General features: G+C 45.3%; 1 protein-coding gene across 1 annotated transcript in view; it reads left to right on the forward strand.

The window, feature by feature from the left end:
- The window catches only part of serhl (serine hydrolase like), a 47,166-nt gene extending 42,989 nt beyond the window's left edge, over positions 1 to 4,177 (forward strand). Inside the window, exons 11-13 of the mRNA XM_041177872.1 lie at positions 198 to 274; positions 1,913 to 2,006; positions 3,899 to 4,177. Of these exons, the coding sequence (XP_041033806.1) occupies positions 198 to 274; positions 1,913 to 2,006; positions 3,899 to 4,009 (282 nt within the window). The 3' untranslated portion in view covers positions 4,010 to 4,177. The remainder of the gene's footprint in view (positions 1 to 197; positions 275 to 1,912; positions 2,007 to 3,898) is intronic.
- Positions 4,178 to 23,035: the final 18,858 nt, after the last annotated feature.

The raw sequence follows: 23,035 nt of genomic DNA on the forward strand, positions 1-23,035 counted from the left end.
CAGTTGTGTGTGCCTTTGAAGGCATGCCGGGCCACGTGACAGAGTTTTCTCAACTGCCTTGAACCGCTGTCATTCGTACATGCCCGTGAGAGCTGTGTTCTTGGTGAAGAAGGGACTCATCTGATTTGAAGCAAAAAGAGCAGCCAGTAAAAGCAGAAGTTAATGGTTCCACCTTGTATTTTGTTCAACCTCATCAGCCCAGCCCTTTGAAGAACACCATTGACCAGTGTCTGGAGTTTCAGAAGAATATCACAGCAGCCGTTCTCATTATTAGGTAAGTACATCGCCTGCCTGTAACCCCTCACTGTTTTCCTAGGTGTGAGCTATGGCCCCGTGGGTAGCACTCTCACCTCTTGAGTCAGGAGGCTGCCACTCCAATCCCACTCCAGAGATCTGAGCACAAAACCTAAGCCAATACTTCAGTGCAATGCTGAGGGAGTGCTGTCCTGTCTGACCTGCCATCATTCTGATGAGATGTGAACAGAAGAGCACAAGAAATAGGAACTGGAGTAGACAATATCTCTGTGTAGCCTGCCCTGCCACTCAGTACAATCATGGCTGTCTTGGGCTTCAACCCCACACAACGAGCTTGATCAAACATTGCAATTGTCAGGTTGGTTAAGGGTTAAGTTTATATTTACCAGATTTTCCCTTTTCCACTGCACAGCCCTTGATAGATCCATCTAATGTTCTGGGACTGAGACCAGGAAGGCTCCAGATTCAGCTCCTGGGGCAGAATTTTCTGCCAGGCGGGTGGGCGGGCCTGACCCAATCTCCGGCGGGCGGGGAGCCAATCCCTGCCGGAGAAACGGGCACCGCCGCCATTTTAAGTGGATGGGCCAATTAAGGCCCGCCCAGCATGACATCCGGCGGGAAGCGTTTTGGGCTCCCTGTGCGGGCGGGGGTGGGGTTCCCCAGATGCGAGAGTGCGCTCTTTCATGCATGTACACGAAAGAGCGCACATCTCCCTGAGGCTAAGTGCAGCCTCAGGGAGATCGCTGACAGCTTTATAAACTTTAAAAATAGAAAAATAAAAAAATCCTTAACATGCCCTGTTAATAAATTTCACTGAAACTTTAATAAACTTTTTTAAACCCTACATGAAACATCATTCCGCCGTTGGATGAGGTTTCATGTTTTTTCAGAAGCCCGCCGGGCCTCCTGGCCTGCCCTTAAAGGTTGGACGGACGGGTCCTTTAATTGTTTTAATCATCCTGTCAATGGCCTCAATTGGCCATTGACAGGTCGGCGGGCCCACAGCTGATTTCGCTGTCCGCCCACCTTCCTGCAGATTTAAATGGGACGGAATGACATCGGGGGTTCCCTTGATGTCTTCCCGCATCATTTTGCGCATCAGTGAGCGGGCCCCGCCCCCTGCTCATCAGCAAAATTCAACCCCCAGTCTCTGAGTTTGCTGATCTTAGCCTCAATACACTTAGGCTGCGGCTTGAAAAATCATTCAGGATTCCCATTTCTGAACCTTATGCTCTGGGAAGTGCTTGTGTGGGTGTCTGATGTGGGGTGGGGATGGTCCCCAGTGTTGAATAGCCTGGTTTCACACACAAAAGAATAGCCACAGGTCAGGCACTGGGTGGTGTGGGGGACTGTGGGCTGCTTTATAGAGCTGGACCCCAGCATAATTCAGCCTCTTGGGAAGGGGAGACTGGCCACAAATAACCCCTCAACTATTTCCCTGTACCCCAAAGCCATCTCTCCAGGCCCTGTCTCTGGTCTTCAGACGTAACGCGTTGCAGCCAATCAGGTGCTGGAGCAATGGGTGCCTCTGCTGCACATGTTCAGAATTACACTCGAGACTGATCTGATCCAAGCAGGGGTATTTCTGGGCTTCACCCCTGAGTTTCACCACAGCAGCAGCCTGATGCCAGTGACTCTGTGTCTTTGTTTTTTTCAGCGCTAAGGATGGACTGTGGAAGCAGGAGAAGTGGAACCCTAACAAGCCACCATTTAGTCTCTTACTGGATGGATACCGGTCTCTTTCAATTCAGGTAAAAGAGATGTCTCCAATGTCAGGATTAGAAACTGACCTCTCTCCAGTCTGGCCCTTTACAAATACAAGTCATTCCATCAGGACAACATTAAATTAGAACACAACTCAATCAGGCACCTTTAAAAGGGCAAGACCTTGATCTTCACGGCTATAACACAACACACCTTGTATCAGACCATACATTTGCTACACGTTTTTCTTTCTACTATTATTACGTACCTCTTTAGGGTAACTTACAGAAATCAAGGTATAAAAACATAGAATGTTACAAGTCGTGGAGCTCTAAAAGTAGGCACTATCTGTAAACAGTGCATGAGAACATTGGAGAGCCCTTCTCCTGTTGTCTGCCTTATTGGACTGGACTGTTTTGCTCACAGGATCTATAGATGGATGGCCTCTTTTTCTCTGTCAGATTTTTATGCACCAATATCTAGTGAAAACATCAATCACCCAATCAAACTCCTCACTCACGGTAAATACTCACTGACACCATTTCTGACATGATTCGTACACTGTTAACTGCTCCTTTCAGAACCACAACTTGATAAAACATTCTGTACTCTAGCTCCTCAATGTTCAAGGTAACTGTTTCTCTCTCTTGCTGTGTGACCATCTCTCTTATTGAGGTGTAAATTTTCAGTGCCTCTCTAATCTCGAAAGCTTAAAGTTTTGTTGTGTAAGCAGCTCTGGGATCATCCTTCTGCATTATGGGCAGGTTTAGCTTGGCCATTTTATGTTCTTTCGCTATGATTCACAGAATCACAGAATTTTAACAGCAGAGAAGGAGGCCATTCGGCCCATCATGTCTACACCAGCTCTCCAAATGAGCATTATAACGTAATGCCGTTGCCCTGCCTTTCCCCCCACACTCCACGTTGTTTCTATTCAACTAATCATCTAATGCCCTCTTGAATGCCTTGATTGAACCTGCCTCCACCACACTCCCAGGCAACGCACTCCAGACCCGAACCACTCGTTGTGTGAATAAGTTTTATTCTCACATCACATTCCTCACTACCTTATCTTTATAAGAGTGCGCTGCTTACATATTAAGATGCTGAACCTAAACAAGAGTGCTTTATATGTTTAAAAAATACTGAATCTAAACATAAGTTTCAGACACTGAAACTACCTAATCTTACATTCCCATCCACGAGGGAGAGGGAATGAGTTCCTGACTTCTTGCTGATTTAATTAGTCAATTCCAAGTTTTGGGTTTTCTGTCAGTCCGTTCACTGTATAAACCAGCACATCATAACACTTAAATTTTGAGGGAAATTATCTGGGTTTAAATCAGATACAGCAAACAACAGAATACCAAAATAGGTAACTGACATGCACCTTTGAGAGAGGTACATCATCCCCCTCAAATCCCTGGGTGTCGTCAACCGCAGGTTGTTTGGTGCTTTCCTGACCGGTCACTTCTACTGATGGCCCGCAGCTATAGCTCCCCTCAATCTTTTCCAAAAATTGGAGAACCACAAGGTGCCAGAGAACAACTGGGCTAGGGTTCTTCAATGACTTTTGGATGTTGATTAGGCCCACGGAACAAAGTCCCTTTAATCCTTCTAATGTCACTGTCATACATTTGGCCTGTGCTGAGAAATAAGAGTTAAAGCACCTAATCTAAATATTATATACTAAAAATGCCAAAACCTTATAGTTTGCAATTCTAACTTCCCCCTTCCTATTCCTGTTTATGCAACTTCCTTAAAATTTGTATAGTACAGCACTCAATTCAGCCCGAGTGTTCCTCAGTTCAGCTATCTCCTCTGTCCCTATTCCTGTGTGTGTAACTCTCACTCTTTTTGCTCTCTCTATTCCTGTGTTTAATTCTACCACCCTCACTCTTCCTGCATCCCCCTCTCACTTTCTCTTCACTTTCCACAGTTCCGATTGGAGAAGGTTGAAGGAAATCACCATGTCCATCTGAACGAGCCGGAGCGAGTTGCAGGAATTGTCAGCGAGTTTCTCAGGATGGACCTCGCCTCTAAGCTATGAGAGTGAAATGTGGGCAGGCTGTGCCCAGCACTGGTTAAAGAGTGGGAAACGCCCAATCACTGGCAACAAGACAAGAGTTCCCAGTCCTCTGCGTACAGCTGGGCCTGATCAGTAAAAAACCAGTTTAACTATAGTTAACAGGAAATATTAAAGGCAATGTAAAATTAATTGCTGGTTTGAGTTGAGATGTAAAGATTATTTCTTGCTGACTAATTGGAAGCTGATGGTTTGTTGAAATAACAGACCTGACAGCAGGTTAATTGCAAAAGAATGAAAGGCTGGAAGCTTGCTGGAGTATGATGGGGGTGGGTGTTGAATGGTTTGAGATTTTGATTTTCTGCTCAGTTCACAGCATAGAAAATTAAAATCTTAAACCGTTTAAATCAGGTACAATAAATGAGCCATGGCTAACGTCCACAGCCCAAGGGCAGAGTCTTAATAGCGCTAGTTACTAATGCACTATAACTGTTCGGGTGATAACCCATCAAGAGGCCAACTCCGCTGGATTAACTGCACTAACATCTAGCTTTTGTATAAAAGTGTAAATTTTTTAATCCAATAAAAGATTAATTTGTGTATTTACATAGAATTTACAGGAAAGAACCAGGGCATTCAGCCCAACCCAACTCGAGCCCAACTCTTCAACTCCCTAGCCTAAACCTTGCTGTGAAGTTCTCTAACTGTCCAGAGGGAGAGTCTCTGTCTTGCAGCTCCACACGCTGGAAGTGTCCAAGGGTCTTATGATGGCGTGTGAGGTTATCTGGGTAAGAGACCATATGGTAATATTGCTCGCGGAAGTGTCCCACCATGAGAGATTCAGCATCACTGGGAGAGATGGGAAGAGCTCGGAGAAAATAAATCGACACGTTTTATTTCTCTGGTGCCTTTAGTGTAGGGAACGTTCCAGGCATATCAGAGGAGAGGAAAGGGGACGTCCAGCCATAATGGGAGAGTTAGGTAAGATTGTTAGAATAGCCTTGTTCAGACACAATTACTGAGTAAGAGCGAAGTTAGTGTATTTTGCTACATTCTCAGGATGTCCTCTAGCAGCTCATAGCCATGGTGAAAATGTACTTTTGCCATTACTAGATTATAGATTTGAAATTTTTTTGCCAGTAACAGTGTAATTGTATTTTCAAGCAAGAAATAGACATTCTCAGTTGAATGGCTGAAAATCAATGATTGTGGCTGAGTCTTTTCCTGTCTCATAACAATGAAGTTAATATATTAGTTAATAAGTTAAGCTTTTTGTTCTGAAAGTTCTGAACCTCAGATGGTTCTGGATATGTTTCAAAATGTGACAACCAACAATTTACAACGACTGAACGATTTTATAAGCACATGCAGTAACTACTTTAGACAACATCCCTCAAACATCAAATCAATGAATGGTCAGTTAACCTGTTTTTGCTGGTGTTGATTGAGGGAGGAGTGTTACCCAGGTCATCAGACTTCTTTGCTTTTGTTTAAATAGTGCCAAGGGATCTTTTACCTCTAATTGAATAAGAGGACACCTCATCCAGTTCTGGGCCCCACACTTTAGGTTGCATTCACAGCCATCTTCAGCAAGAAGTGCCATCTTGGCTTCCTCCTGAGGTCCCCAACATCACAAGCCAGTCTTCAGCCAATTCAATTCACTCCATGTGATATCAAGAAGCAGCTGAGCACACTGCATACAGCAAAGGACCTGGACTCTGACAATATCCCAGCTGTAGTACTGAAGACTTATGTTCCAGAACTAGCTATACCCCTAGCCAAGCTTGTTCTAGTACTGGCGCCTGCCTGACAAAGCAGAAAATTGCCCTGGTATGTTTTCTGTCCACAAAAAGGCAGGACAAATTCAATCTGGCCAATTACTGCCCCATCAGTCTACTTTCATTCAGCAAAGTAACTGACAGTGTTATCAACAGTGTTATCGAGCTGCATTTACTCATCAATAATCCACTCACTGATGCTCAGTTTGGGTTTTGCAAGAACCATTCAGTTCCAGACCTCATTACATCCTTAGTCCAAACGTGGACAAAAGAGCTGAATTCCAAAGGTGAAGTCAGAATGACTTCCTCAAGGCAGTGTTTGATCGAATATAGCCCCAAGGAACCATTCTAAAATTGAACCCAATGGAAATCGGGAGGAAATCTTCCCATTGATTGGAGACATACCTAGCAAAAAAGATGATCCCAGCCCCTGGACAACGCTGCAGGAGTTAGAGAAGTATCCTGGGCCCAACTGTCTTCAGCTCCTTCATCAGAGACCTTCCCTTTATCAGAGGGGATGTTCGCTGATTGCACAGTGTTTAGTTCCATTTGTAATTCCTCACATACTGAAGCAATCTGTGTCCGTATGTGGCAAGACCTGGAAAAGGTCCAGGCTTGGGCTGATAAGTGACAAGTGGCAAGCAATGACCATCCTCCAACAAGTGAAAGCCTGACCAGCACTCATTGGCATCACTGAATCCTCTACACTCATTACACTCAACATCTAGGGGAAGGGCGGGTGGTCACCACTGGCCAGAATACTAAACTGTGGCTACAAGAGCAGGTCAGGGATGGAAATTCTGCAGTGAGACACTCACCTAATTCCCCAGTCTCCAGATGAGTCTCCAATTTCCACTGCATACAGGGGACAGGTCAGAATTGCAGCCCCAACACTTAAGAAACTCAACACCATCCAGAGTAAAATAGTCTGCTTAATCAATGCCCTATCCGTTACATTATATGTTCACTCTCTTCATCACCAGTGTAATATCACTGCATGATGTACCATTTACAAAATGCACTGCAGAACCTCAGTTGACAACAACTCCCAAACCTGCAACCTCTACCCACTAGAAGAACAAGGGCAGCAGGCACATGGGCCCCTTCAAGTCATACACCAACCCTGACTTGGAAATAAATATTACAGTTCTTCATCTTGGAGCTCCCTTCCTAACAACACTGTGGGTGTATCTCCACCCCACACTGCAGTGGTCCGAGCAGGCAGCTCTCTGACATTCTCGAGGGCAGTTAGGGGAGGGCAACAAATGCTGGCCTAGCCCATATCCTGCGCATGAACAAGTTTTAAAACTATTAAAATCTTGGGGTGCAGAGGAGGTTTGGTAAGATAGTATCACGGCTGAGGGACAGGTCAAGCGGGTACCCTCATCAGCTGCAGCGTCATTAAATTGCAGATATTGAGAGATAATATAAGACCTGGGATTGTCCCCTTAACCTTCTCTGTTCTGTGGAGAGTTGGAGAAGTTGGCATTGTTCTCCTTCGAGCAGAGAAGGTTCGGGGAGATCATCCAACAGAGATGTTCAAAACCCTGAGGGGGTTTTAGTTGTATACTTGAGAAAGGAAATTTTGCTGGGTTATGGAGGTGAAGCTGATTGGGTAGTTTCTTTCTTGGTAACATCACCCTTGGCAACCCCCAGGCTTCCCAACCCCCCTCCCCCTCAGCCCACCTGCTACAGAAACCCTCATTTATGCTTCTGTTACCTCCATACTCAATTATTTCAATCTTTCCCAGCCAAAGTCAGAGTAAAGGAGCGAATGATCTGCCCGTAATTGGGAGATTCCTGGTGAGGGACAGGTCAGCTCATCTGCAGCTTCAGAAATTGTAGACATTATGTGAGATGGTACAGGACCTGGGGTTGTTCTCTTAACAAGCACCTCTGTTCTAAGGGGGAGATTTAATAGGGGTGTTCAAAATCATGAAGGGTTTTGAGGGGAGTTAGTGGTGTAGTGTTATTGTCACTGGACTGGTATTCTAGAGACCCAGGGTAATGTTCTGGGGACCCGGGGTTCAAATCCCACCAAGGCAGATGGTGAAATTTGAATTCAATAAAAAAATATGGAATTAAAAGTCTAATCATTGTCAATTGTATAAAAAAAAACCCATCTGATTCACTAATCCCCTTTAGGGGAGGAAATCTGCTGTATGTAACTCCAGACCCACAGCAATGTGGTTGACTCTTAAATGGACCTAGCAAGCCATTCAGTTATCAAGGACAAATAGGGATGGGCAATAAATGATAGCCTCGCCAGTGACACTCACGTCCCGTGAATGAATAAAAGAAAATGCGAAAGTCTTTCCAGTGACAGGAAGTTTGATACCAGAGGAAGACCTGCAATTTTTGGCATACCAAAGAGCACCTTTCACCAAGTTGATGATCCTCCAGGCTGCTATTAATGTTTATCTTGGTGTGTGCCTTGGGAACAGCCTGTAGAGAACAGAGTTCTCTACATCACAGACCTGCTCAGGTGGAACCTTGGCAAAAACCACTGCATCTCTTTCCAAAACTGCTTGGCAAAGACACATTCCAGAAGGAGGTGGATAATGGTCTCTTCCCCCATCACAGCCATCTTGAGGGCAATGTGCATACGGGTGTGAGACTCTGGGCATCTAGGAAGGATATGATGTGGTGGGCTTTCTAACCACCAGCCAAGCTACGTCTTGGTGCTTGTTGGAAAGTTCTGGCGATGAGGCATTCTGCCAAATAATTTTGACAGTCTGCTCGGGGAACCATCCCACAGGATCCACCCTCTTCTTTTCCCACAGGGCCTCTAGGATGTTATGTGCTGACCATTTTCTGATGGACATGATCAAAGGTGTTTTTCTATACAAATCTTCCCATGAGGGACAGGTGATATGCACAGTCCAACTAAGTGGAGTGTTCCATGGCAATGTGGCCAGACCCACCCTTCACAACACCATGGACGTGTAGAACCTCAGCACGTAGTGACATTTGGTGTTTGCATACCAACAGTCTGTGCACAGCTTGATGTAGTCACACAAAAGTGATCTTCAGGATGAGGGCAACATAGGGTATGTTTTTTTCCCTTTAGAGGTTTGTACGTGTTCTGTGGGAATGGCATATTTTCGATTTCCAGCTAAAGCAGATATCTGAAGTACCGCCACAGCATGGAAGCGAGAAACTTTCAGGCATTGGTAATTGGTGTTTAGTTTGTAAAGGGTTGGATACAAGAGTGGGAGCTTGGATTTAATTAATAGAGAAGCAAAATGCTGCAGATGCTGTAGTCTTTGAAAGCCTTTTTATCAGGCCTGGAACGTTAACTCTATTTGTCTCTCCAGACCTGACTATTTTTGAATTTTCTCCTGTTATTGCATTTATATAACACTTTTGTTTAACTCATTCATGGTCAGGCCAGCATTTATTGCCCTTAATTACCCTTGTGAAGATGCTGGTGAACCACCCTCTTAAATGTAACTTGAGTGTCTTCCTAGGCCATTTCAGAGAGCATTTATGAGTCAATCACATTGCTGTGGGTCTGGAGCCATATCTAAGTCAGACCAAGTAAGGATGGCAGGTTTCCTTCCATAATGTTTTTAGCAACAATCCAATAGTTTTATGATGAGCATTACAATCCAAGATTTAATTAATTAATTGAGTTTTAATTTCTCAGCTACCATGGTGGGATTTGAACACATCATTGGTTCAGGTCTTTGAATTACGAGTCCAGTGACTTGACAACTGTGCTACCGTGCCTGTTTTAACATGCACTCTTTTTGAAGTGTAATCCTTCCAAACCCACGACCACTACCATCTAGAAGGACAAGGGCAACAGACACATGGGAACACTGCCACCTGCAAGTTCCCCTCCAAGTCACTCACCATCCTGACTTGGAAATATATCGCCGTTCCTTCACTGTCACCGGGTCAAAATCCTGGAACTCCCTCCCTAACAGCACTGTGGGTGTACCTACACCACATGGACTGCAGCGGTTCAAGGAGGCAGCTCACCACCACCTTCTCAAGGGAAACTAGGGATGGGCAACAAATGCTGGCCCAGCCAGCGAAGTCCAGATCCTGTGAACGAATTTTTTAAAAAGCACTCATTAAAGTCTGTTCAGAAATTGAAGGGAAAATCTAATCAAAGTGTTGAAAATTTTGAAGATTTAGATAAATAAGGAGAAACTGGTTCTGGCAGGAGAGCAGAGGATACAGGTTTAAAGCAAAAGATAAGAGAATATTTTTTTCACGGGATGTGGGTGTTGCTGACTAGGCTGGTATTTATTGCCCACCAGCAAGTTATGATGGACTGGAATGAAAGGGTGGGGAAGCAGATTCAGTAGTCAGTTGCGAAACAGAATCCAATATATTCTTGAAAAGGAAACATTGCAGGGCTATGGAAAGCATAAAATTACAGAGACATTGAGTGATGAAGTGAGTGAGTGGAACTGTGGCAAATTGCAGCAGTTCAAGAAGGTGGCAGCTCATATTCCATGGAAGAATAGAAGAAAATGGATTAAAATGCAGGTAAGTGTGAGGTCATCCATTTTGGACCAAGAAAGGATAGAATCAAGAGCCAGGTTTTATCAGCAAATGGACCAGTCAAGGCAGTAACATAGACAAAGTTGCAGATGTGATAATACTTGTGATGGAGAGAACATGGGATCAGAGGCTCAGCTTGAGGTTAAGAGGGAGCCAAGGCTTTAACTGCTCTGGTTCAGCCTAAGACAGTGGCCTGGGAGGTGGAAGGATAAAGAATTTGAAGATTATGTCAATAAAACAACTTTACTCCCCAGCTAATTCTGCTTCACCTCAAATGAAATATGATGGAAACACAGCAGCTAATTTGCCCACAGCAAAGTCCCACAAACAGCAATGTGATAATGACCAGTTCATGTGCTTTAGTTATGTTGATTAAATGATAAATATTGGCCAGGATACTGGGAAGAGCTCCTCAAAACAGGGCCTTGGGATCTTTTACATCACCTGAGACAGAATATGGTTAGGTTAATATGTCATTTGAAAGGCAGCACCTCCAATCGTGCATCATATCCTCAGTACTGCACTGGAGTGCCAAACCTGGGTTATATGCCCAAATCTCTCAAGTGGGACTTGAACCTCCAGTCTTTTGACTCAGACAGTGAGAGGTTATCACTGAGCCACAGCTGGCACCTTGCCTAAGTGGTGGCCAGTTTCCCTCCTCTCACATCTCTCTTACTCTGCTCTGAATCTTCATTGACTAGTTCAATCACTGTCTCTCCCAGATGGTTTTGATTCCTCTGTTGGAAATGGGATTGTTTTAGGCCCTTTAGATGTCATTTGACTCTTGGAAAATAAACACAAATTGTTCAATAGTTTTTCTGAAGTTTAGAACAAACCACAGACTATTGTCTGCTGCTAGAAATGTACAGAAAACAGTGGCAATTTTAGACAGAATGAAAAGAAACAAAGATGTGATAGGCCTCTTGTATGGTAGTTCAGAACTAGAAAAATAACCTCACAAAAGTCTTACTTAAAACAAGAAGGAACTGTTGGGAGCAGAGGCAACATGTAGAAGACTTGGCAGAGTCTCTTCAGGAGACATTCCAGGGACTGGTCAGTTTATGTTTTGAACATAAGGGGAGGTGATGACGTGGTGGTTTTGTTGCTGGACTACTAATCCAGAGACCCAGGGTAATGCTCTGGGGACCTGGGTTAAAATCCCACCACGGCAGATGGTGGAATTTGAATTCAATAAAAATCTGGAATTAAAAGTTTAATGATGACCATGAAACCTGAGAAAGAATAAAATACATGTACAGGACAACTAAGGGTTAAACGGTTAAAATCATTGTGTAATACTACAGCACAGTTCGCTATTTTGTTCTCACAGGCACACCTGCAGCTGCCTGCTCATTGAGCCCGAAAGGAGTATCATAAACAAGCTGCCTGGAATCCTTGACACAAGGGTGGGATGTCTGCCCCAACACAATGAGACAGGATCAAGCAATCGTTTGTGCTTTAGAATATTCACCCCCTAGCACTATAGATAAGGTCAAGCAGGGTTATCTATTCTCTGCAACACAAAAACAGAATTACCTGGAAAAACTCAGCAGGTCTGGCAGCATCGGCGGAGAAGAAAAGAGTTGACGTTTCGAGTCCTCATGACCCTTCGACCGAACAGTTCGGTCGAAGAGTCATGAGGACTCGAAACGTCAACTCTTTTCTTCTCCGCCGATGCTGCCAGACCTGCTGAGTTTTTCCAGGTAATTCTGTTTTTGTTTTACCGTAACTATGTGTGTACTCTAATGCTCCCTCAGAATGTCAGTTAGCTCCACTGTAAGCTGCTGGGCTGTCCGTGATATCACGATTTTAATAAAAGGCTTCCGAGACAAACCTCCTGGGTCTGAGTGTTCACTCCGATTTCCGCAACAATTAAGTGATGAGGATGGGATCCGACTGAAGTCCGGTAGCCTCTTAAGTTGGAGAGGTAATTGAAATTCCCAGGTACTGTACTAGGGGCTGGCAGAACTGCAGTTTACATCTAGACACTCTATGGCCTCTCATTGCTAGGAATCGAAGGAAGGTTACTGAATCTGTGCCCCATCTGACCCTAGCAATTTGGCCCCCCTTTCGGTCACACCATATAGGTCCTATGATAAAAAGACTTCAACAGACCCCTACCTCTGAATGCATTGGGTCAGTTGAATGGTTAGGATGTGTGGAGGGTAGGATCCATCTCCCCGGGATTTTTGGGGTTTCCTGTAAAGTAATTGACCCCCTAGCCAAGTTTCATTGACAACAGCTACCTCCCCACCCCCCACCCCCCCCCCCCCCCCCCGAGCAATCTGACTTTGTCGGTCCCTATGCGTTAGACGTAGTTGAGGTTGGTCTGTGGGCTTTGCATTAACATTATGTCGGTCAAGTGCTTTCTGCCACAAATCATTGTGTTAAGCTGTGTAAAATGCTGTCCTACCCTGCGTTCGACAGTATCGGTTAACTCCTGACACTGAAGCAGGCATAGCTCCCGTTGTAAATGCTCTGTTTCAACAAGGGGTTCTTAAACCCACTGTTAGCCCCTGCAACACACCCATATTACCAATACCTAAAATCGGACGACCAAACGAATGGCGTTTTGTACTGGACTTGCGAGCTGTAAATAACATTGTGGTCCCCATAGCACCGGTAGTACCCGATGTAAATGTAATCCTGGCCTCCATCCCGACCACCGCCGTGGCTTATACCGTAATAGACCTGTGTTCCGCTTTCTTTTCTATCCCCCTCCATCCCGACAGTCAGTACCTGTTTGCTTTTACCTATAAGGGGCAGCAGTATACCTGGACAAGACTTCCCCAGGGATACACTGAAAGTCCTGCAGTGTATGCTGCTGCAGTAAAACGGGACTTGGATGAATGTCATTTAAATGGGAACTCCAAACTTATACAGTACGCCGATGATCTTTTAGTGGCCTCACCTACACTGACAGACTGTGTGAAAGATTCAGTAACCTTACTTCGATTCCTAGCAATGAGAGGCCATAGAGTATCTGGAAGTAAACGGCAGTTCTGCCAGCCCCTAGTACAGTACCTGGGATTCACTTTAAAAACAGGGACTCGGCAGTTTGGACCCGAACGAGTGCAAGCCATCCTGCAAATACCTGCCCCTAAAACAAAGAAAGAGATTCTTTCCTTCCTAGGTATGGTGGGCTATTGCAGACAGTGGATTCCCGATTACCGTCTATATGATGCTGTTCTCCGTGCAGTTACAATGAAGGAAGCGCCTGCGGTTGTCCAGTGGACCTCAAAACAGGAGGCAGCGTTTAAAGCTCTCAAGGCAGCTGTGACCAGGAACCCGGCTCTGGGGTTACCCAACTATGAGCGTCCCTTTCAGCTACACGTTTGCAAAAAGGGATTCGCCACCGGAGTTCTTACTCAAGACCACAATGGAGGTAGGCGACCGACCGCTTATTATTCTATGGCTCTTCCCGCTGTGGTGATGGGGATGCCTGCTTGTCTCTGCGCTGTCGCTGCTGCGGCCACAATGGTTGCCTTTAGCCCTCGATCACCCTTGTGAGGTACGAGTGCCCCATGCCATCATGCTGCTACTAAATTCTGCTGCTACACAACATTTTACTGCCTCACGACGCACGGGATATGAAGTTATTTTATTATCACATCCCAACTACACCTATCGTCAGTCGCCGGCCATTAACCCGGCTACTTTTCTTCCCGAGAGGTGGAGCATGACTGTATTGCCCTGGTCGAGCATTCCACTTCTCCCAGAATGGATTTGCGGATGGACCCCCCCCCCCCACCCCCACCTTCGGGGTGCAGAAGTTACTTTTTACACCGACGGCTCCTCTCAGCGACCTAGAGACTGTTTTCTCTGTCGAAGGGTCACGAGGACTCGAAACGTCAACTCTTTTCTTCTCCGCCGATGCTGCCAGACCTGCTGAGTTTTTCCAGGTAATTCTGTTTCTGTTTTACTATTTGCTCATTGCCGGTTACGCTGTCGTGAGCCAACACCACATCGTGGAAGCTTCCACACTACCCCCTGGCACTTTGGCACAGGCAGCAGAACTTTTCGCCCTAACCAGAGCTTGTATCCTGGCCAAAGGTCTAGCAGCCCATATTTATACTGATTCCCGATACGCCTTCGGTGTTGTCCACGATTTTGGTCAAGTATGGAAAAATCGGGGTTTTATTACATCAGCGGGTCGGTCTATCACACATTCCCAGCTCGTGCTGAACCTCCTAGAAGCGATTCAATTGCCTAAGCATCTGGCGATTATTAAATGTAAAGCGCACACTAAACTGACTGATGATGTCTCTGTAGGGAATGCTCGCGCTGACCAAGCGGCCTTCTCCGCCGATGCTGCCAGACCTGCTGAGTTTTTCCAGGTAATTCTGTTTTTGTTTTGGATTTCCAGCATCCGCAGTTTTTTTGTTCTTATCAAAGAAATTATAGCTGCACAAACCCCCCTTTTGCAACTGCTCTGTGTCCCGAATCGCGCCCCTCCCCACACCCCCTTCCTGCCCTGGAATCTGCTGAGTTGCAGGCAGCCCAACAAAACTGTATTAAGCAGGAAACACGGGCATGAGAAAAGGCACAACGCTATTATAAAAATGGTTTTTGGTTCCATTTGGACGGTCGACTGGTTTGTCCGCGAAGTCTGTTTTTGCCCCTTTGTGTCGCCTGGTGCATGCACAGGCACACATGGGCAAAGAGGGGATGCAACATGCAATAAACCAACAATAGTTTGCACCTGGCATCACTCCAACTATACAAAAAAATCACTCATTCTTGCTTAATTTGCCAGCAGAATAATAAAGGGACAGCGGCAGCTAAGTATGATCACCTACCAATGCCTAAAATGCCTTGTGAGAACTTGCAAATTGATTTCGTGCATATGCCCCTGGCCTCAGGGTGTAAGTATTTATTGGTAATAGCAGATACGTTCACCCGATGGGCCGAAGCCTACCCTACCTGAAGGGACGATGTGCGAACAGTAGTGAGAATATTGTGGAAGGAACTGATACCTAGGTACGGAATACATATGGGAATAAACAGTGATCGGGGAACTCACTTTACTGGAAAGATAGTGAAGGATTTAGTGCAGATCATGGGTTTTCAGTGGAAGCTGCATATTCCTTACCAGCCACAGTCCTCAGGAACAGTTGAAAGGGTGAATGGGGAACTGAAGAACACCTTATCCAAGGTTTGTCAGGATAATAATTTTTCATGGCCCGAAGCGCTCCCAGTGGTGCTCTTCGCTATGTGAAACCGAAATAATAGTTACTGGAATAACACCCCATGAAGCCCTCATGGGACGCCCCATGATGACCGGAGCCCAACCTCCTGTATGTGCAGAGAAATTAGCCTTAATTTGGAATGATGAACAGTCCCTGGCATACGCCCAGGCAATTTGTAAAACTGCAGTTGAACTACACGAGAGGGTCAGGCAGGCTCAGGCAACCATGGGAGATAAACCTATACACACCTCTCAGCCGGGTGATTAAGTTTATGTAAAAAATTTAAACAAAGATTTTCTTTCTCCTAGGTGGAAAGTACCCTATCTGGTACTGCTGACCACTCCAACAGCCCTGAAGGTTAAAGGGAAGGAGGATTGGATTCACGCCGCTCGTTGCAAGAAACATTGTCCAGCAGTTCCATAACCATTGTGAACAGTGTATTAACTTGCATCATGGATCAGATACTGCTTTTTGCTATATGTTATCCTTTTGCTTGTTATGGAGTGTACCTAAAGGATTCACACCCCAACACTTTTTTGTCTTTATACCGCACCTATGCTGGACAAGTAGGACAGAGCGCCTGTTGGATATGTGCCCAGATTCCCCACCATGGGGGTGAGACAAGCACCTATCAGGCAAACCTCTGACTGAGGAAGAAATAAAGGATCTCACAAACTTTCATATCCAGTCAGATCTTGCGGAACCCAATATGTTTAAAGGGTAGTTCCATCACTCTCCCCCTGCTAAGGGGTGGAACAAAGCATGGGATAAGAATCAGACCCCCTCCGGAACCGATAAACACCACCTGTTGGTGTTCGACCCTTGCAACCGGTACCTATAACCCGGGAAACAGTAGTTGTCGAAACACCATATTTACTAGCCCTAGTAGTTATGATCCTCAAAATCTTCTAAATGGTACTTACTGGGTTTGTGGAGAAAAAGCATATCCCTGTCTGCCTGGAATGCAGCAATTATCATCCTTTTTTAATCAAGATGCCGATAAACGGGGAAGGGACACTACCACTCCCACCTGGAGTGGTTGCTGCTACCTGGCATATTTGAATCCGTACCTCCGCTGTATAAGTAAGTTAGATATTAACCCACACCTGCGTCTGCATCGCCATGGCATTTCGGAGTCCGAGCGATTTTGGATGATTCTCCTCCCCTCATATGGGACTGCGCGTAACTCCCGAGAGGCTATCAACCTGGCAAGCTGCGCTTGAAAAATTTGTCAATTCAACAGCTGACGCTTTTATTGAGACACAGAAACAGATTTCAGCTCCCACCACTGAAATGATAGCCCTACGCCTGACAGCTCTGCAAAATAGAATGGCCCTTGATTTCCTCCGAGCTGAAAAAGGTGGCACTTGTGCCATAATAGGCTCAGAGTGCTGCACTTATGTGCCTGATGTTTCTGAGAACATTACTAACCTGGGACAGCATGTTATGGATAAAGTGAGAGAACTAAAGAAAGTTGGGGAAAGATTGAGCTCTTTTTATAACAGGGATTCCTGGTGGGCTACAATAAAGGGGTGGTTCTCCGTTTGGGGAAGTTGGCTGCTATATGTTTTAATCGGGTTGGTTTAATAGGTGTTATAGGGTGTTGTGCATGTGTTACTTTGAGGATTTGCTGTATCTGATGTATTGATGGAGCTATGAATGGAGTCACCACTGGATTAGGAGGAGCTCCCATTGTCCCTCAATTGGTATGCACTGGCCCCAGTGAAACCCACTGGTGGGGAGAAAAAGTTTACCCTGCCAGGGATCGCCTTTTCCTTATGGTTAGGAGCCCCCTTATGATGATGAAGATATTATTCCTCATTGGTATTAATCGAAAAGATTAACAAGGAGGGATTGTGGAAGAATAAAATACTTCTACAGGACAACTAAGGATTAATCGGTTAAAAATCATAGTGGAGTTCGCTATTTTGTTCTCACAGGCACACCTGCAGCTGCCAACTCATTGAGCAGGAAAGGAGTATCATAAACAAGCTGCCTGGAATCCTTGACACAAGGGTGGGATGTCTGCCCCAACACAAAGGGACAGGATCAAGCAATGGTCGTTTGTGCTTTAGAATATTCACCCCCTAGCACTATAGATAAGGTCAAGCAGGGTTATCTATTCTCTGAGATAAAAACAAAAAACTGCGGATGCTGGAAATCCAAAACAAAAACAGAATTACCTGGAAAAACTCAGCAGGTCTGGCAGCATCGGCGGAGAAGAAAAGAGTTGACGTTTTGAGTCCTCATGACCCTTCAACAGAACTGAGTGAATATTAGGAAAGGGGTGAAATATAAGCTGGTTTAAGGCCGGGGGGAGAAGTGGGGGGGTACTGTGGTTGTAGGGACAAGCAAGCAGTGATAGGAGCAGATAATCAAAAGATGTCACAGACAAAAGAACAAAAGAACACAGAGGCGTTGAAGGTGGTGATGTTATCTAAATGAATGTGCTAACTAAGAATGGATGGTAGGGCACTCAAGGTATAGCTCTAGTGGGGGTGGGGTGGAAAGGCTAGCAGGGCATAAAAGATTTAAAAATAACGGAAATAGGTGGGAAAAGAAAAATCTATATAAATTATTAGAAAAAACAAAAGGAAGGGGGAAGAAACAGAAAGAGGGTGGGGATGGAGGAGGGAGTTCAAGATCTAAAATTGTTGAATTCAATATTCAGTCCGGAAGGCTGTAAAGTGCCTAGTCAGAAGATGAGGTGCTGTTCCTTCAGTTTGCATTGGGCTTCACTGGAACATTGCAGCAAGCCAAGGACAGACATATGGGCAAGAGAGCAGGGTGGAATGTTAAAATGGCAAGCGACAGGGAGGTTTGGGTCATTCTTGCAGACAGGTTCCACAGGTGTTCTGCAAAGCGGTCGCCCAGTTTACATTTGGTTTCTCCAAATAAAAGGTGTGGCCATGGGTACCCGCATGGGCCCCAGCTATGCCTGTCTCTTTATGGGGAATGTGGAACATTCCTTGTTCCAGTCCTACTCCGGCCCCCTTCCACAACTCTTTCTCCGGTACATCGATGATTACTTCGGTGCTGCTTCATGCTCTCGTCGGGACTTGGAAAAATTTATTAATTTTTCTTCCAATCTCCACCCCTCCATCATTTTCACATGGGCCATCTCTGACCCCTTCCCTTCCTTGACCTCTCTGTCTCAATCTCTGGTGATAGACTGTCCACCAATATCCATTACAAGCCTACCGACTCCCACAGCTACCTCGACTACAGATCCTCACACCCCGCTTCCTGTAAGGACTCCATTCTATTCTCTCAGTTCCTTCGCCTCCGTCACATCTGTTCTGATGATGCTACCTTCAAAAACAGTTCCTCTGACATGTCCTCCTTCTTCCTTAACCGATGCTTTCCACCCACGGTCATTGACAGGGCCCTCAATCGTGTCCGGCCCATCTCCCGCGCATCCGCCCTCACGCCTTCTCCTCCCTCCCAGAAACATGATAGGGTCCCCCTTGTCCTCACTTATCACCCTACCAGCCTCCGCATTCAAAGGATCATCCTTTGCCATTTCCGCCAACTCCAGCATGATGCCACCACCAAACACATCTTCTCTTCACCCCCTCCGGCTGCATTCCGTAGGAATCATTCCCTCCGGGACACTCTGGTCCACTCCTCCATCACCCCCTACTCCTCAACCCCCACCTATGGCACCTCCCCATGCCCACGCAAAAGATGCAACACCTGCCCCTTCACTTCCTCTCTCCTCACCGTCCAAGGACCCAAACACTCCTTTCAAGTGAAGCAGCATTTCACTTGCATTTCCCCCAACTTAGTCTACTGCATTTGTTGCTCCCAATGCGGTCTCCTCTACATTGGAGAGACCAAACGTAAACTGGGCGACCGCTTTGCAGAACACCTGCGGTCTGTCCGCAAGAATGACCCAAACCACCCTGTTGCTTGCCATTTTAACACTCCACCCTGCTCTCTTGCCCACATGTCTATCCTTGGCTTGCTGCATTGTTCCAGTGAAGCCCAACGCAAACTGGAGGAACAGCACCTCATCTTCCGACTAGGCACTTTACAGCCTTCCGGACTGAATATTGAATTCAACAACTTTAGATCTTGAACTCCCTCCTCCATCCTCACCCCCTTTCTGTTTCTTCCCCCTTCCTTTTGTTTTTTCCAATAATTTATATAGATTTTTCTTTACCCACCTATTTCCATTATTTTTAAATCTTTTATGCCCTGCTAGCCTTTCCACCCCACCCCCACTAGAGCTGTACCTCGCATGCCCTACCATCCATTCTTAATTAGCACATTCGTTTAGATAATATCACCAACTTCAACGCCACTGTGGTTCTTTTGTTCTTTTGTCTGTGACATCTTTTGTTTATCTGCTCCTATCACTGCTTGCTTGTCCCTACAACCACACCACCCCCCACCCCCACTTCTCCCCACCACCCCCCAACCTTAAACCAGCTTATATTTCACCTCTTTCCTAAGATTCACTCAGTTCTGTTGAAGGGTCATGAGGACTCGAAACGTCAACTCTTTTCTTCTCCGCCGATGCTGCCAGACCTGCTGAGTTTTTCCAGGTAATTCTGTTTTTGTTATCTATTCTCTGTCTCACTTCTTATCACCAGTTGGGCTTCTCCTAAGATCCTGGGTAGTTGTAAGCTAGAATAGATCAGTTGTATACTGCATGCCATAAGCAATGATTCTCAGTGTAATTAATTATTGAAGGTTAGACAGTTTTATCACCTTCAGGCTCTTGGATATGTACAACTTTTACTGTAACTATGTGTGTACTCTGATGCTTCCTCAGAGTGTCAGCTAGCTCCACTGTAAGCTGCTGGGCTCTCCATGATATCACGATTTTAATAAAAGGCTTCCGAGACAAACCTCCTGGATCTGAGTGTTCAGTCCAATTTCCGCAACAAAACCATTGTCGATAGTTATAAAAACCCAACTGGTTCACTAATATCCATTTAAGGAAGGAAATCTGCTGTCCTTACCTGGTCTGGCCTCCATGTGACTCCAGACCCACAGCAATGTAGTTGACTCTTAAATGCCCTCTGAACTAGGGGAACTAGGGATGGGTGATAAATGCTGGCCAGCACAGCCACATCCCATGAATGAAGTTTTTAAAAAAAACTAATCCACAGTTTTTTTTTATCCTTTTAAAGCATTTGTTGCCCATCCCTAATTTCCCTTGAGAAGGTGAGTTTGGAAGGTGCTGTTGAAGGAGGCTTGACAAGTTGTTGCAATGCATTTTGTAGATGGTACATACACACTGTTGCCACTGTGCATTGGTGGTGGATGGGTTGCCAATCAAGCAGACTGCTTTGTCCTAGATGGTGTCAAGCTTCTTGAGTGCTGCTGGAGCTGCACTCATCCAGGCAAGTGGAAAGTATTCTATCACACTCCTGACTTGTGCCTTGTAGATGGTGGAGAGGCTTTGGAGAGACAGGAGGTGAGTTGCTCGCTGCAGGATTCCTAGCCTCTGACCTGCTCTTGTAACCACAGTATTTATATGGCTAGTCCAGTTCAGTTTCTAGTCAATGGTAAACCCCCAGGATGTTGATAGTGGGGGATTCAGTGAAGATAATGCTGTTGAATGTCAAGGGGTGATGATTAGATTCTCTCTTGTTGGAGATGATCATTGCCTGGCACTTGGGTTGCACGAATGTGACTTGCCACTTGTCAGCCCAAGCCTGGATATTGTCCAGGTCTCACTGCATTTGGACATGGACTGCTCCTTATTTATGTTCGGCAGTTGAGTAAAGTGTTTAATCATCTTAGTACCAGTTTCTGTGATCATGTCTCTGCTCTAGGTTAGAACTAGGTTATCAATATTAGCAATAACCCAATACCTCTGAGGACACAGCCCATCTCCAGATACCTACTGATCTCATTCCCCAGGCCTGCCTTCCTGTTCCAAATGTGGGTGCTCCTCTTGAACTGGCAGTGGTTGGACAACATGTGCTCATTGCCAGGCTGGAGCAGCGCCTCCTGCTGTGATGTCCAAGAGTATAGGCCTAAGTCAGAACATTGGGAGATACCCACATTCAAATACACACTCTCTGGGTTAGGCACTTGTTACCTGGTGGCTGTAATGTTTCCTCTTTATCACCCAACACATATCGCAGGCAAATCACATTGGTATCAACTCAGCTGCTGTAAGCAGTGGAGATTGTGTAAAAGTATATTTACATTAACAGCATGTGGTGGGGAAGCACTCACCCTGTTTTATCCCAGTTTTTCCCCATGGTGACAGTGTCTTCTACATCCCAAATGGGAAAGGATAGAAGGACTTCCATTCCTTTAACCAGCTCAGGACATTTCGAAGCACAATTGAGCTCTTTTAAAATGTAATCATTCTTGTACTCCAGGAAATATGGCAGCCAATTCGTCCACAGCAGGGTCCCACAAACAGCAGTGTGGTAATGGCCACATCATCTTTTTGGAGGTAGTTGAAGGACAAATATTGGCCAGGACACCATGGGCGAGATGTCCCCTGTTCATGTTCAAGATAGTGCTATGGGATTGTTTACCTGAGAGGACAGATGGGCCCTCAATTTAATGTCTCATCCTAAAAACTGCACCTCCAACAGTGCAGCACTCCCTTCTTACCGGGCTGGAGTGTTAGCCTGGATTATATGCTCTACTGTGGAGTTAGATATGAACCCAGAACCTACTAACTCCCCGGCATGAGTGCTAACCACTAAGCCACAGCTAACTTGTGCATTGCAGCTAAGAGCCGGGTGGAATTGAGGTGAGTGTTAGGTCCCTCCACAGACAGAGGTGCTCCAGCAGGTGTTGGGTCAGTCGTTGCCGTGGTGTTGGTCGTTATCTCTGCAAAGGGTGGTCATGTTGCCATAGCATTAATACAGAATAAGGACTTCAATGACAGGAGCAACTGTTGGACAATTGGACAGGGCAGAGAAGTAAGGTACCATCAGATACTGGAAGAATGACAGGTTTCCAATAACAGGAGGGTCAGTACTTGGAGGGCACAGATTTAAGGCAATTGACAAAATATCCAGTTAAGTAAAATCAATATGGGTGAAGGTTTGGAATAGCAAGGGTCAGAAAATGGTGGAAGTAGTTTGTACACCCTCTAACAAGAAATTTTTGAAGCTCATAACAAAGGTAATGTAATAATTGTGGGGGACTTTAATTTTCATATAGACTGGATCAATCAAATTGGCAATGGTGGTCTGGAAGATGAGTTTGTAAAATGCTTTTGTGATAGTCTCCTGGAACAGTGCATTATGGAATTCACCAGGGATAAAACTATTTTACATTTAGTATTGTGCAGTGAGGTGGGGTTAATTAGTAATCTCATAGTAAAAGATCCGCTGGGAAATAGTGATCATACTATTGAATTCCATATTAAGTTTGAAAGCGACACACTCCAATCATCAACAAGAATCTTAAACTTAAAGCTAGTTACAAAGGTATGAGGGGTGCGCTGTAGATAGACTTAATAGGTATGCTGGTAAATAAACAGGAAATATGAAGAAACATTTCAAAATGTTCAACAAAAATGCATTCTGTTTAAAAAAAAACAAGAACTCGGCAAGATCAACCCATCTTTGGCTTAAAGA

Source organism: Carcharodon carcharias, chromosome 31 (assembly GCF_017639515.1).
Source record: "Carcharodon carcharias isolate sCarCar2 chromosome 31, sCarCar2.pri, whole genome shotgun sequence".
NCBI lineage: Eukaryota > Metazoa > Chordata > Chondrichthyes > Lamniformes > Lamnidae > Carcharodon > Carcharodon carcharias.